This window comes from Protobothrops mucrosquamatus, unplaced genomic scaffold (genome assembly GCF_001527695.2).
Source record: "Protobothrops mucrosquamatus isolate PMUCROS unplaced genomic scaffold, P.Mucros_1.0 scaffold1339, whole genome shotgun sequence".
Taxonomy (NCBI): domain Eukaryota; kingdom Metazoa; phylum Chordata; class Lepidosauria; order Squamata; family Viperidae; genus Protobothrops; species Protobothrops mucrosquamatus.
Window position 1 is genome coordinate 148,547 of NW_015387536.1, and position 13,804 is coordinate 162,350.

A 13,804-nucleotide genomic window follows, 5' to 3' on the forward strand; every position below is an offset into this window, starting at 1 on the left:
GGAAGGAAGGAAGGAAGGAAGGAAGGAAGGAAGGAAGGAAGGAAGGAAGGAAGGAAAGCAACCGCCCATCCTCACCAGCGTGATATCCCGAGAAGCAGCCGCCGCGCTCATGTGAAGGCTGGGCTGACGGATGGAGCTGCTGCAGTCGAGGGCTCGCGCAAAAGTGCCCACCGCCCTGAGACCGGAGAGAAAGGAGAAAAAGGAGAGAAGGGCTAACCACCGCCTACTCTCCACCGGGCCCCGAGCAGCCCCCCCACTCTGCCGCCCTCGGACCTCACCGAGCCACCACGAGGAACTGGTCGATCTGCCGGTCGGTCAGCGGGTTGTCCGGATCCCACACTTTCATCTCCATCTTCTGCTGGTTCCGGTTGTCGGATTCCCCTGAGGAGGAGGAGGAGGAGGAGGAGGAGGAGGAGGAGGAGGAGGAGGAGGAATGGGGAGGATCAGCACTCGTGGCCGGCCCTTCTCCAGCACGGCTCCCCTCGCCCCCAGATCGGAACCCAGAGCCGCCCTGGCTCACCTTCCGCCAGTCGCTCAGGGATCTCTGCCTGGTACTTGCAGCCCACCCGAATCTCCCCCTGGTCGGCTAAGAGGGTCTTCTGAACCGGGTCGAAAACCAGCGAGTAGAAAAAACAGTCCTAGAGGGGGGGAAAAGACAGAGGCTGTCTTTGAGGAATCCATCTTGAGCAAATGTCTTGTCTGCTCTTTTGTCCTTTTCCCTTCTTCCCTCGTTCCTTCTTGACAACCTGCCTGCCTCCTTTCCCTCTCTCCCTCCTCTCTTCTTTCTCCTCCCTCTTTCCTTTCTCTCTCCTCTCTTCTTTCTTCCTCCCTCTCTTCCTTTTCTTCTTCCCTCCTTCCCTCTCCACCCTTCCGTTCTTTCCTTCATCTCCTCCCTCCCTCCCTTCTCCTTTCCTCCCTCCCTCTCTTCTCCTCCTCCTCCTCTCCTCCCTCCCTTTTCTCTCCTCCCTCCTTCGTCCTTTCTCTCCTTCTCCAAGGGAGTCCTCTGTCATGGAAGGCCAGATCTGAGCGTTCTCTGAAGAACCCCAACATTTCCCATCTTCCCTGCCTCTACGGCTTCCTCCTTCCGTTATGTATTCAAGATGGACAGGGATTAATATTTATATAGGTTACTTATATGTAAGGGTGCAGGTCTATACACACGTTGTCTATAGTACGTTTCAAGGTGTGTTACGTATGTGTGTGTACGCTTCGAGAGCAAGCAACTCAATTTCATTTTTGATGTGTAAAAAAAACAAAAACGACAATAAAGGTGATCGATCTGACGCTCCCGAGACCGTCCCCACCTGCCCTCCCAGCCTCTCACCTCTTTATCCAAGTACTGGCTGAGGATATCCGTTTCATTCAGCAGGGTAACGCTGCACTTCCCCCTGCAACCAAACAGGACTGGGGGTCATACAAGCTAGTCCTCAACGTGCGACGGTTCGTTTAGTGACCGTTCCAAGGGGCGACAGCACGGGGGAAAAAGGGGGCTTAGCACCGTTGCTCACACTGACGACTGGTTGCTCACACTTAGGACCCGTTGCAGCATCCCTGGGGGTCGTGTGATTTACGTTCCGATGCTGGGCAACTGCTTGCCTGAGCAGGGGGTTGGACTAGATGACCTCCAAGGTCCCTTCCAACTTATTATTATTATTATTATTGTCGTCATCTTTTATTTATTAAATATGAACCTCAGTCAACTGAACATTCAAATTGGCTGACGCTGAGGGTTGACATGGGTTGCTACCAACATCCTAGGTGTCAACCAGGGGGTTAGACTAGATGACCTCCAAGGTCCCTTCCAACTACTACTACTACTACCACCACTACTACTACGGCTTATTATTATTATTACTATCATTATCATTTATTCATTAGACATGAACCTCAGTCAACTGAACATTCAAATTGGCTGGCGCTGATGGTTGACACGGGTTGCTACCAGCATCCTAAGTGTCAATCGGGGGTTGGACTAGATGACCTCCAAGGTCCCTCCCATCATCTTCCTCTTCCTCTTTCTCTTCTTTTTCTTCTTTTTCTTCTTTTTCTTCTTTTTCTTCTTCTTCTTCTTTATTCATTAGACATGAATCTCAGTGAACTGAACATTCAAGTTGGTTGACACGGGTTGCTACCACCATCCTAATTATTATTATTATTACTATTACTATTACTATATTATTATTATTATTATTATTATTATTATTATTATTATTATTACTATTATTATCTGGTTCATATTTATGATGGTTGCCATGTCCCGTGATCCCCTTTCGCACCCTTCTGAGAAAGCCAATAGGGAAGCTGGGTTCATTTAACGACCGTGTCACTAATTCAACCACTGCGACTCCCTTAGCAACCGCGGCAAGAAAAGTCATAAAAGGGGGCAAAAAATTCACTTCGCAAACTTCCCCCTTAGCAGCGTCCATTTGGGGCTCCACTGTGCCCTCAAGTGGAGGACCACCCACGTTCCTGACCTCCCCTCCGATGGTCACCTTCTAAGAATACCCTCTATTCTTCCAACGCCGATTTCAGCGCGGTAATAACATTCGTAGGCCGCGACAGGCAACGACGCGCCTTCTGTTATTTAGAAACCTCCTCACCGTATGTGGGTGGCGGGCAGAGACTCGAACTGGCGGGACAAAAAGAGCTCTCGGTGTTTCAGCTGGTGCCGCTGCTGCTCCGAAACGGAAGGCTGCTTCGACTCTTCTTCGAATTCTCCTAGAGTTCAAGTTAGTTGTTTTTGGTTTTTTTTAAGGGAGACGAGAAAGAGAGAAAGGGAGAAAAAGAGAGAAGCACTTTTAGCAATTCCACCATACTCAGAGAAGGGGCAGTGGGAGGTTTCAGAAGGCGCGACCGACGAGAAAGCGCACCAACAAAGGACGCGTGTTTGGTGTTTCTCGGTGTTGTTTTCTCTCTCTCTCTCTCTCTCTCTCTCTCTCTCTCTCGTCATCTGAGGACCAGGAAGCTAGAAGATCGTACATCGTTTGGGATCCTTGGAGAGGTTTAGCTCGGGAATCACTGCCTTGACTCTGAACCAGTAGCACAGCCCATCACTCTGAAGCAGCGTTTCTCAATTTTGGCAGCTTTGAGACGGGTGGGGGCTTCAACTGCCAGAATTCCCCAGTCAACATGCTTTGAGATGGGGAACTTCAACTCCCAGAATCCCCCAGCCAGCATGTTTTAAGGTGGGGGACTCCAACTCCCAGAATCCCCCAGCCAGCATGTTTTAAGGTGGGTTGGCTTCAACTCCCAGAATCCCCCAGCCAGCATGTTTTAAGGTGGGGGACTTCAACTCCCAGAAACCCCCAGCCAGCATGTTGTAAGGTGGGGGGGAACTTCAACTCCCTGAATCCCCCAGCCAGCCTGCTTTAAGAGGGATGGACTTCGCCTCCCAGAATTCTCCTATGGCTGGCTGGGGAATTCTGGGCGTTGAAGTCCACCCATCTGAAAAGTGCCAAGGTTGAGAAACGCCGGTCTTCAGCAAAAGAAAGGCAGAGAGGACAACACACACAACCCGGACACAAACTGCTGACTCCGGTGTCTGTCGCTCCCTAATCCACTTTGAACAAAAGCCATGTCAGCCAGAAGAGAGAGACAGAGAGAGAGAAGAAGAAGAGAGAAACAATCTCCTTTTTTGCCTGTCCTAAAATCTACGGCGGAGATGCCTTTACTCTTTGGCACCAAGCCTTCCTAACACCGCACACCCTGGGATTTCTCAGCTCAGGAGCCTTTGTGCCCCCAAGGCCTGTGGATTGGGGGGGGGGAGGGAGGGAGAGGGAAGGAAATCCAATTCTAATCCCTCCTGCCTTTTCTGCTCTCCTGCAAATTTTGCACCTTTTTTGCCTCCTTCCCTTTCCAGAAACACACACACACACACACTCCTGTGCCTTTTTACAGCACTCCCGAGCATTGTTCTTCTTCTTCCTCTCCCTCCCACCCTTCTGCTTTTAGAGCTTGGCAAGTGTCCCAAAGAGGTGGGGAGGACAGGAAGTAGAAGGGTGTTCCCTCCCCTTTCCACCTACACACCCCTCTGGGGGGAGGGAGGGGACGCTCAGGCAATTCTCTGCAGGGATAGGCAGCGCCCTCCTCTTCTTTGCCCAATCAGGTCCCACCAAGTCAAGGTCACAGCCCCTGCTGGAGAGGCTGGGGAGCCCCAGAGAAATCCCCTCCTCCTCCTCCCCCCAAGCCCACAGCTGCAAACCCTCTTGGGTTCCCCCCCCCTTCAAAGCCAAGCACCCTCCGCCCCCAACGGACGCCCAGCCCTCAACTTTGCACCAAGTTGGCACATGCCAAGAAAAAACCCAGACAGTTCCTCCTCTGGAATTCCACCTGCGCCCTCGTAGGCGCACACACACGCACATGTGTTCTGTACACATCCCAGTTGGTTTTTTTCATCCCCAGGGAGAACTTGGGAGAGGCTGACTGGGCCCAGCAGAGGGTGGGGCAGCTTTTGAGCCAGGTTTTTTTTCCCTTCCCTTTTCCTGGGTGAGCTGCCTCGGCTGCTGCTAGGAGGGGGGGGAAACTTAGGGCCAGGTGGCCCCTGCAAGGGAGCAAGGCCACTCTGGCCGTCTCAAACCATCCCTTGGGATCGAAAGCCTTCCCTGCAGGGAGGGAGGGAAGGAGGGTGGGAGAGAAAGAAAGAGGGAAAGAAAGAGGGAAAGAGGGAAAGAGGGAAAGAAAGAAAGAAAGAAAGAAAGAAAGAAAGAAAGAAAGAAAGAAAGAAAGAAAGAAAGAAAGAAAGAAAGAAAGAAAGAAAGAAAGAGAGAATGGGACGGAGGAAGAAAGGAATTGGAAAGGGAGGGAGGGAAGGAAGGAAAGAGGGAGGGAGGAGAGAATGGGAGGAAGGAAGGGAGGAACGAATTGGGAGGGAAGGAGGGAGGGAAAGAAAGAAAGAAAGAAAGGAAGAAATAAAGAGGAGAGAATGGGAGGGAGGAAAGGAGGAAGGAAAAAATGGGAGGGAGGGAGGAATTGGGGAGGGAGGGAGGGAGGGAAAGAAAGAAAAAGAAAGAAAGAAAGAAAGAAAGAAAGAAAGAAAGAAAGAAAGAAAGAAGAAAGAATGGGAGGGAGGAAAGGAGGAAGGAAAGAATGGGAGGCAGGGAGGAATTGGGAAGGGAGAGAGAGAGGGAGGGAAGGAAGGAAAGAAAAAGAAAGAAAGAACGAAAGAAAGAGAGAGAAAGAAAGAAAGAAAGAAAGAAAGAAAGAAAAGAGGGAGGGAGGGAGGGAGGGAAAGAAAGAAAGAAAGAAAGAAAAAGAAAGAGAAAGAAAGAAAAAAGAGGGAGGGAGGAAGCAAGGAAGGCTGGTCCAGCCCACCAGGAGCCCCGTCCACTCACGAGCATTGCTGTCAGCCAGGCTGTTGAGGCTGCTGGAGATGTCCCTCCGTCGAAAGAGGCAGACCACCTTCGCCTCCACGTTGCCATTGGCCGTCTGGAGGGGATTACAGAACTGGTCGATCAAATGCTCCAGCCCGGAGACACACACCCCCCACCTCCGCTGTTACCCCATTCCTGGCTTTTCTCGCATGCGACAGACCCACAGCTCCAGGGAAAAAGCAAACATCCACCCACCCACCCACCCAAATTGGCACAACCCACCCGTCAGACCCCTACCTTGTTGAGCTCCTCAATTCGACGGACGAGGTAGGGGTTGCTAGAGGAGTTCTCAAAATAGACATAATCTGGAAAGAGGAGAAAGCAGAAGGGGCTAAGTGAGAAAAAGCAGAAATGTAACGACCCAGTGACTTCCTCCAGACTAGAATGACATTTTATGGAGAAAAGCAACCAAGATGATTAGGGGACTGGAGGCTAAAACATAGGAAGGACGAGGAAAAGGACTGGGGGGACATGACAGCAGTCTTCCAATATTTGAGGGGCTGCCACAAAAAAGAGGAGGGGGTGTCAACCTATTCTCCAAAGCCCCTGAAGGCAGGACAAGAAGCAACAGATGGAAACTCATCAAGGACAGCAGCAACCTAGAATTAAGGAGAAATTTCCTGATAGTGAGAACAATTAACCAGTGGAACAACNCCCCCCCCCCCCCCCCCCCCCCCCCCCCCCCCCCCCCCCCCCCCCCCCCCCCCCCCCCCCCCCCCCCCCCCCCCCCCCCCCCGCTTCAAAGCCAAGCACCCTCCGCCCCCAACGGACGCCCAGCCCTCAACTTTGCACCAAGTTGGCACATGCCAAGAAAAAACCCAGACAGTTCCTCCTCTGGAATTCCACCTGCACCCTCGTAGGCGCACACACACGCACATGTGTTCTGTACACATCCCGGTTGGTTTTTTTCATCCCCAGGGAGAACTTGGGAGAGGCTGACTGGGCCCAGCAGAGGGTGGGGCAGCTTTTGAGCCAGGTTTTTTTTCCCTTCCCTTTTCCTGGGTGAGCTGCCTCGGCTGCTGCTAGGAGGGGGGGGGGAAACTTAGGGTTAGGCGGCCCCCGCAAGGGAGCAAGGCCACTCTGGCCGTCTCAAACCATCCCTTGGGATCGAAAGCCTTCCCTGCAGGGAGGGAGGGAAGGAGGGTGGGAGAGAAAGAAAGAGGGAAAGAAAGAGGGAAAGAAAGAAAGAAAGAAAGAAAGAAAGAAAGAAAGAAAGAAAGAAAGAAAGAAAGAAAGAAAGAAAGAAAGAAAGAAAGAAAGAAAGAAAGAAAGAGAATGGGACGGAGGAAGAAAGGAATTGGAAAGGGAGGGAGAGAGGGAAGGAAGGAAGGAAAGAGGGAGGGAGGAGAGAATGGGAGGAAGGAAGGGAGGAACGAATTGGGAGGGAAGGAGGGAGGGAAAGAAAGAAAGAAAGAAGGAAAGAAAGGAAGGAAGGAAGGAAGGAAGGAAGGAAGGAAGGAAGAAAGAAAGAAAGAGGAGAGAATGGGAGGAAGGAAAGGAGGAAGGAAAAAATGGGAGGGAGGGAGGAAAGGAAAGAAAAAGAAAGAAAGAAAGAGGAGAGAATGGGAGGGAGGAAAGGAGGAAGGAAAGAATGGGAGGGAAGGAGGAATTGGGAAGGGAGAGAGGGAGGGAGGGAAGGAAAGAAAGAAAAAGAAAGAAAGAAACAAAGAAAGAAAGAGGAAAGAATGGGAAGGAGGAAAGGAGGAAGGAAAAAATGGGAGGGAGGCAGGAATTGGGAAGGGAGAGAGGGAGGGAGGGAAGGAAGGAAAGAAAAAGAAAGAACGAAAGAAAGAGAGAGAGAGAGAGAAAGAAAGAAAGAAAGAAAGAAGAGGGAGGGAAAGAAAGAAAGAAAGAAAAAGAAAGAAAGAAAGAGAAAGAAACAAAAAAGAGGGAGGGAGGAAGGAAGGCTGGTCCAGCCCACCAGGAGCCCCGTCCACTCACGAGCATTGCTGTCAGCCAGGCTGTTGAGGCTGCTGGAGATGTCCCTCCGTCGAAAGAGGCAGACCACCTTTGCCTCCACGTTGCCATTGGCCGTCTGGAGGGGATTACACAACTGGTCCATCAAATGCTCCAGCCCGGAGACACACACACCCCACCTCCGCTGTTACCCCATCCCTGGCTTTTCTCGCATGCAACAGACCCACAGCTCCAGGAAAAAAGCAAATATCCACCCACCCACCCAAATTGGCACAACCCACCCCTGTCAGACCCCTACCTTGTTGAGCTCCTCAATTCGACGGACGAGGTAGGGGTTGCTAGAGGAGTTCTCAAAATAGACATAATCTGGAAAGAGGAGAAAGCAGAAGGGACTAAGTGAGAAAAAGCAGAAATGTAACGACCCAGTGACTTCCTCCGGACTAGAATGACATTTTATGGAGAAAAGCAACCAAGATGATTAGGGGACTGGAGGCTAAAACATAGGAAGGACGAGAAAAAGGACTGGGGGGACATGACAGCAGTCTTCCAATATTTGAGGGGCTGCCACAAAAAAGAGGAGGGGGTGTCAACCTATTCTCCAAAGCCCCTGAAGGCAGGACAAGAAGCAACAGATGGAAACTCATCAAGGACAGCAGCAACCTAGAATTAAGGAGAAATTTCCTGATAGTGAGAACAATTAACCAGTGGAACAACCTGTCTCCAGAAGTGGTGAATGCTCCAACACTGGAAGTTTTTAAGAAGAGACTGGATAGCCATTTGTCTGAAATGAGATAGGGTTTCCTGCCTGAGCAGGGGGTTGGACTAGATGCCTCCAAGGTCCCTTCCAACTCTGTTTTTTCTGTATGATAACTCAGGCAGTTGGACCTATTTTTAGCTTGTGGGTGGATTTTGATTTTGGACTTCAACCTCCAAGCCTGCCTGCTCTATCCAGGTGGGAAGGGGGGGTTAAAAAAAGCAATTTTGAGGGCAAAATGGATCCACGCTTAGCTCCAGCAATGAAACACCTCCTCAATGGCGAACAGTTGCAAAAATGGGTTTGTTTTTTTTAAAACGTGCAAATTCACTCCTAGCCTTGTCCTTGCATTTTGGTTCTGTGGATTAATCAAGAAAAAAATAAAAAAGGCGCAGGGGGGGGAAATAGCTTTTATTGAAATAATAAATTCGAATGTTTTGACCCGACTGCAATTCAGCAAAACATTCCTAAACGCGAGAGCCAAATATCTGGGCAGAATTATGATTACCAACTTTTACACTCGCTGTGAGAAAACCTAAAGGTATTTTCAGCACCGCGTTTAAAGAAAATCCAGCCAACCCTGGTTTATTCAACGAACCACAGCTTAATGTGTTGCGTGGGCAAGCCTGCTATTTTTAAAAAACACATCAGTAAAATGTAAAAATAAATAAATCTAAACTTCCTTAAATCCCGACGCGAATCCATGGCAGAACTGAGATTATAACAGGGGATTTCCCAGGGAGGGGGGGGGAATTAAGTTTTGTAATCCACAGCAGCTTTTTTTTCTCTACTTTAAAATGTATGGACTTCAACTCCCAGAATTCCCTTTTCTGGATGGGGGCTTCTGGGAGTTGAAGTCCACAAATCCTCAAGGTTGAAAAACTCGGAACTACACTAATTTTAGAACAGAGGTTTCTACATCGCACAGATAGTCCTTGATTTACGGCCGCAATCCAGCCCAAAATTTCTGTAGTTAAGGGAGACCTTTGTTAAGTGCCCCATTTTACGACATTTCCAGGCCGTTGTTAAGTGAGTCACTGCAGCTGTTAAGTCAGTAACACGGTGGTTAAGTGGAATCTGGCTTCCCCATTGACTTTGCTTGGCAGAAAGTCGCAAAAGGGGATCACAGGACCCCGGGACGTTGCGACCGTCGTAAATGTGAGTCAGTTGCCAAGCGCCTGAATTTTAATCATGTGATGCTGCAAAGGCCGTAACGGTGAAAAACGGTCCTCAGTCGCTTTTTTTCACTGCTGTTGTAGTTTTGAACGGTCACTAAATGAATGGTTATAAGCCGAGGACTACATCTACTCTGATTTGGCAAAGAGAACGCGGTGGACTGATGCAGAGGAGATATTGAGTCCCAGCTGACCATATCCTGCCTTGCATCAGCCTCGGGATCCAGGTAGCTAATTCTATTTTTTCAAGTTTCACTTCCTCCTTTGAACGTGAGGGCTGAGAGCGAAATGCAAAGTTTCCTGCCATTTTGAGGACGGGAGGTGATGACATAACAAGCCCGGGAAAATCGGTCCAACCATTTTTTTCTCTCTCTCTCTCAAAGCCTGGACGATTTGCCGGGGGGCCAAAATAATAATCAAGCATCTCTGCCTACCCCAGGGTGCTTGAGAAGGACCCGTAGGTGGATAAGATGCCAAACCAGTTTAAACATCTGGCTGACTGTGTGGAACAGGCAATCTTAATAATAATAATAATAATAATAATAATAATAATAATAATAATAATAATAATAATAATAATAATAATAATATTATTATTATTATGTTTTCATAAATGCACGTGTCCTTTTTTTGTGATCTTCAGGGTATTCCAGGCAGTCCTCTACGGCCCGACCAAGGACAAATTCACGCACACGCATGCCTCACGAGAGTTTGGTCTCCTAGTTAAGGCGGCAGGCTATAAAATGGAAGGCACTGTATTCTAGTCCCGCTTTAGCCACGAAAGCTGGCTGGGTGACTTTGGGTCCTAAGTCCCTTTTTTCAGCACTCCTGGCTGAGGAATTCTGGGAGTTGAAGTCCACAAGTCCTAAAAGGGCCACGTTTAAAGGATTCCTGATTCAAAGGAACTCAAGTTGTCATATCTGGATGAGACTAACACTAATAAAATAATAGTAATAAAGTTGGAAGGGACCTTGGAGGTCTTCTAGCCCAACCCCTGCTCAGGCAAGAGACCATTTCAGACAAATGGCTGTCCAGTCTCTTCTTAAAACAGTATTGGAGCATTCACAGCTTCTGGTGGCAGGTTGTTCCACTGATTAATTGTTCTCACTGTCAGGAAATTTCTCCTTAGTTCTAGGTTGCTTGTCCCCTGGCTAGGAGATGGCTTTGGGGGGGAGGGGGTGTTTGGTGCAAAGCCAATATTTTGTTTGGGCACCCAATATTTTTAACTGGCGATGCCAAGGTCCAGAACTGGGCTTTCTGCAGGTGAGGTGGGAAACGCCAGGCTGGCCTCCATCTCACCTGTTCAGCTTGAGGGCGCGCAGGAAGTGATCCCGCTGAGAGGGGCGGCAGGCGAAATGATTCTGGCACTGACCCAAGAGGAAGAAGGGATAAAACGGCTCGGCCGGGTCCAGTTCAGCTTTGAATGTGAAAGCTGGCCAGTTGTCCCCGAGCAAGATCTAAAAGCGAGAGGGTTTTTCCCTGCTTTTTGTTTCCTGCCAGCTTGGAATTCGGATATACTGCTTCTGTATGTGGAAGTTCTACTGCTCCTCTGTATATTCTTTAGCATCCCGTTTCTGGTGCTCAGTGCGCTCTGCCTGCTAAGTCGGAAGTATTAGCTAGACCACGCAGGGAGGCTGAGTCCAGTTTCTGAAGGGGAGACCCCCCCTGCCCTTTTGTATGGATTGCGTTGTTCTCTTCTCTCTTGAGAGTCAAATCACCTCCTGCCTGTACCTCAACAAAATCCCAGCTCTTTTGCTCGTCCGTCCATCTCACGTCCCCCCTCGGGTTTGACGGGATCCCAATTCCCCCACTCTCTCTTGAAAGACAGGGATAAGTCCCGCCTTAGGCATCAAAGCCAGCTGGGTGGCTTTGGGCCAATTGGTGAGTTCTAGTCTGCCTTTGGCATGAAGCCAGCTGGGTGACTTTGGGGCCAATTGCCAGGAGATGGTGAGTCCTAGTCTGCTTTTGGCATGAACGCCGGCTAGGTGACTTTGGGCCAATCGCCAGGAGATGGTGAATTCTAGTCTGCTTTTGGCATGAAGCCAGCCGGGTGACTTTTGGGCCCATCGCCAGGAGATGGTTAAGTTCTAGTTTGCTTTTGGCATGAAAGCCGGCGACGGTGAGTTCTAGTCCCTTCTTTGGCACGAAAGCCGGCTGGCTGATTTCGGGTCAGTCCCTCTCTCTCAGCCCAAATCCAACCTGCAGGGTTGTTGTGGGGAAAAGAGGAGGAAGCCGCGTTGGATATTTTTGCCACCTTGCGTTATTTATAAAAAATAATAAAGGCAGTTTAAAAATAAAGCAAAGTTTGCTGTTCTCCCTGTTATGCCCGGGCCATTCTTTAACCAAATGGGGGGAAAAAAGCTAATTATACCCCTCCCCATTTATTTTTAGCTTCTCTGCCAAGCTCCGCAAGATGCTTTCGCCCCTCTCTTTATCGCCATTCATAACCAAACTATTTTCTTTTATGTCTTGCCCTCCTAAATGGCTCCATTTTCTCAATCAAGTTGCTTTTCATATCCACATTACGCTCACTACCCAGGACTTCAGCATGGCACATCTGGAGAGAGCAAGGGAGTTTGGCTGGGGGGCGAGGGGAGTTCCTGTCCAGAACATCTGGAATGTGCCAGGAGATGGAGAACACAGGCGGGGATGATGGATGTTCTAGTCTAACACATCTGGAAAATGCGGGGGGTGGGTGGGTTGAGGAGAGCTTAGCTGGGGATGATGGGGTTTATTTCCCAGCATATCTGGAAAGTGCCAGGAGATGGAGAACTCAGCCAGGGATGATGGATGTTCTAGTCCAGCACCTCTGGAAAGTGCCAGGGGGTGGAGAGCTGAGCTGGGGACGATGGGGTTTATTGCCTAGCACACCTGGAAAGTGCCAGGGGACGGAGAGTTCAGGCTGGGGATGATGGGAGTTCTAGCCTATAACCTAGAGAGTGCCAGAGGATGGAGAGTTCAGTCTGGGGATGATGGGAGTTCTAGCCTATAACCAGCAGAGTGCCAGAGAATGGAGAGTTCAGGCTGGGGATGATGGGACTTCTAGCTATAACCTGGAGAGTGCCAGAGAATGGAGAGTTCAGGCTGGGGATGATGGGACTTCTAGCTATAACCTGGAGAGTGCGAAAGGATGGAGAGTTCAGGCTGGGGACGATGGGAGTTCTAGCCTATAACCTGGAGAGTGCCAGGGGATGGAGAGTTCAGGCTGGGGATGATGGGAATTTAAGCCCAGGGCATCTGGGGAGTTTTAACCCAACTCACTTGGAGAATTCCAGCTTGGAAAGAAAGAAGCCCGGATGGGGACGATGGGACCTTCCCTCCAAGAGGACTGGAGCATGGAACCAGAGATCCAGCAACATTCTTGGGGTGCACCAAGTTTTTTTTTTTCGGGGGGGGGCAGAATTACCTCCTAATAGACAGTTTGCAACCCCACACAAAAAGGGGAAGAAAGCCCCAAAAGGGGATTCCCCCCTCCCAATTTCCAACCAAGCCCCTCCACCCTCCAAGGGGGGGGCTGACCCCCCCTCCTTCCAAACCTCCGCCCCCACTTCCTGGTCGGGGCCTCCCCCCCTAAAAAAAGAGCCCCCCCAAACCCGGACCACCCCCCTCAGCCCCCCCTTTTGTGCTTTAAATAAAGCCCTCGGGCGCCCCCCCCTCGCCCCTCCCCCCCTCGCCGGGACAAATAACGAGCCACGGGAAGAGCCGCCGCCTCCTCCTTACCGCCCACCCGGTACATATTGGCCGCCATGGCGCCCCGCGACCTCTTCCCGGCCGCCTCGGCCGCCTCAGCAACTCCGGGCCCGGCCGCTCTTCATCGCCTCCCGCCGCCTCAGCCGCCTCAGCCGCCGCTCCGTCGCTCCCCCTCACGCAGCCTGGGCCGGCCCCGCCGCGCGCCCTTCGGCGATCTCCGGAAGCGCTCGGGCATTTCCGGTCGGGCTTCGTGGGAAGCGCACGCCGGCGGCGGAAGCGGCTCGGGCTTTTCCGGAAAAGGAGGTTTCTCCTCAGTCTGGGATGGCGGGAGGGGCGGGGATTCTTCCCGAGGGCTTCCGGAAAGAGACGAAGAAGACTCGGGCTGTTTCTCCCGGAGGGCTTCGGCTCACCTCGTTGGGAGGGCTCTTTCTCGGGTGGGCGGAGCCTCAGAGGGACTTCGGAAAAACGGCGGGCTCCTTCGTGTCTTTCCGCCCATCTTCGGCGGAAGAGAGGAGAATCGAGTACTTTCGGCCGACATCGGCCTTTTCCGGAACTGGAGGTTAACTCTTTCCTGCCCGCAAGACCCCCCCTTTAGTCAAAGCGAACAAGCAGACGCACAATTTTAAATATTTTACTGGTCACAACTGATGAGCACATGCGGGCATGCAATATGTGGGATACGTTGGTAGCATTTGTGAACCCTTTAAAATTATTTTCAATCCTGCAAGTGTTTTAAGGCAGTGTTTCTAAACGTTAGCCATTTTAAGATGGGTGGACTTCAACTCCCAGAAATCCACAGCCTTCAATTCTTAAAGCATGGCTTGCTGGGGAATTCTGGGAGATGAAGTCCACCCATCTTAAATCAAGCTGGCTGGGGAATTCTGGGAGTTGAAGTCCAC

The 13,804-nt window shown here is 50.7% G+C and overlaps 1 protein-coding gene across 1 annotated transcript in view; it reads right to left on the reverse strand.

Moving 5' to 3' along the window:
* Nucleotides 1-12,963, reverse strand: part of MTA2 (metastasis associated 1 family member 2) — a 25,512-nt gene extending 12,549 nt beyond the window's left edge. The window contains exons 1-8 of the mRNA XM_015821498.1: nucleotides 12,936-12,963; nucleotides 7,585-7,652; nucleotides 7,311-7,404; nucleotides 2,601-2,718; nucleotides 1,325-1,388; nucleotides 521-638; nucleotides 279-381; nucleotides 76-175 (exon numbers count right to left, since the gene is read on the reverse strand). Of these exons, the coding sequence (XP_015676984.1) occupies nucleotides 76-175; nucleotides 279-381; nucleotides 521-638; nucleotides 1,325-1,388; nucleotides 2,601-2,718; nucleotides 7,311-7,404; nucleotides 7,585-7,652; nucleotides 12,936-12,963 (693 nt within the window). The remainder of the gene's footprint in view (nucleotides 1-75; nucleotides 176-278; nucleotides 382-520; nucleotides 639-1,324; nucleotides 1,389-2,600; nucleotides 2,719-7,310; nucleotides 7,405-7,584; nucleotides 7,653-12,935) is intronic.
* Nucleotides 12,964-13,804: the final 841 nt, after the last annotated feature.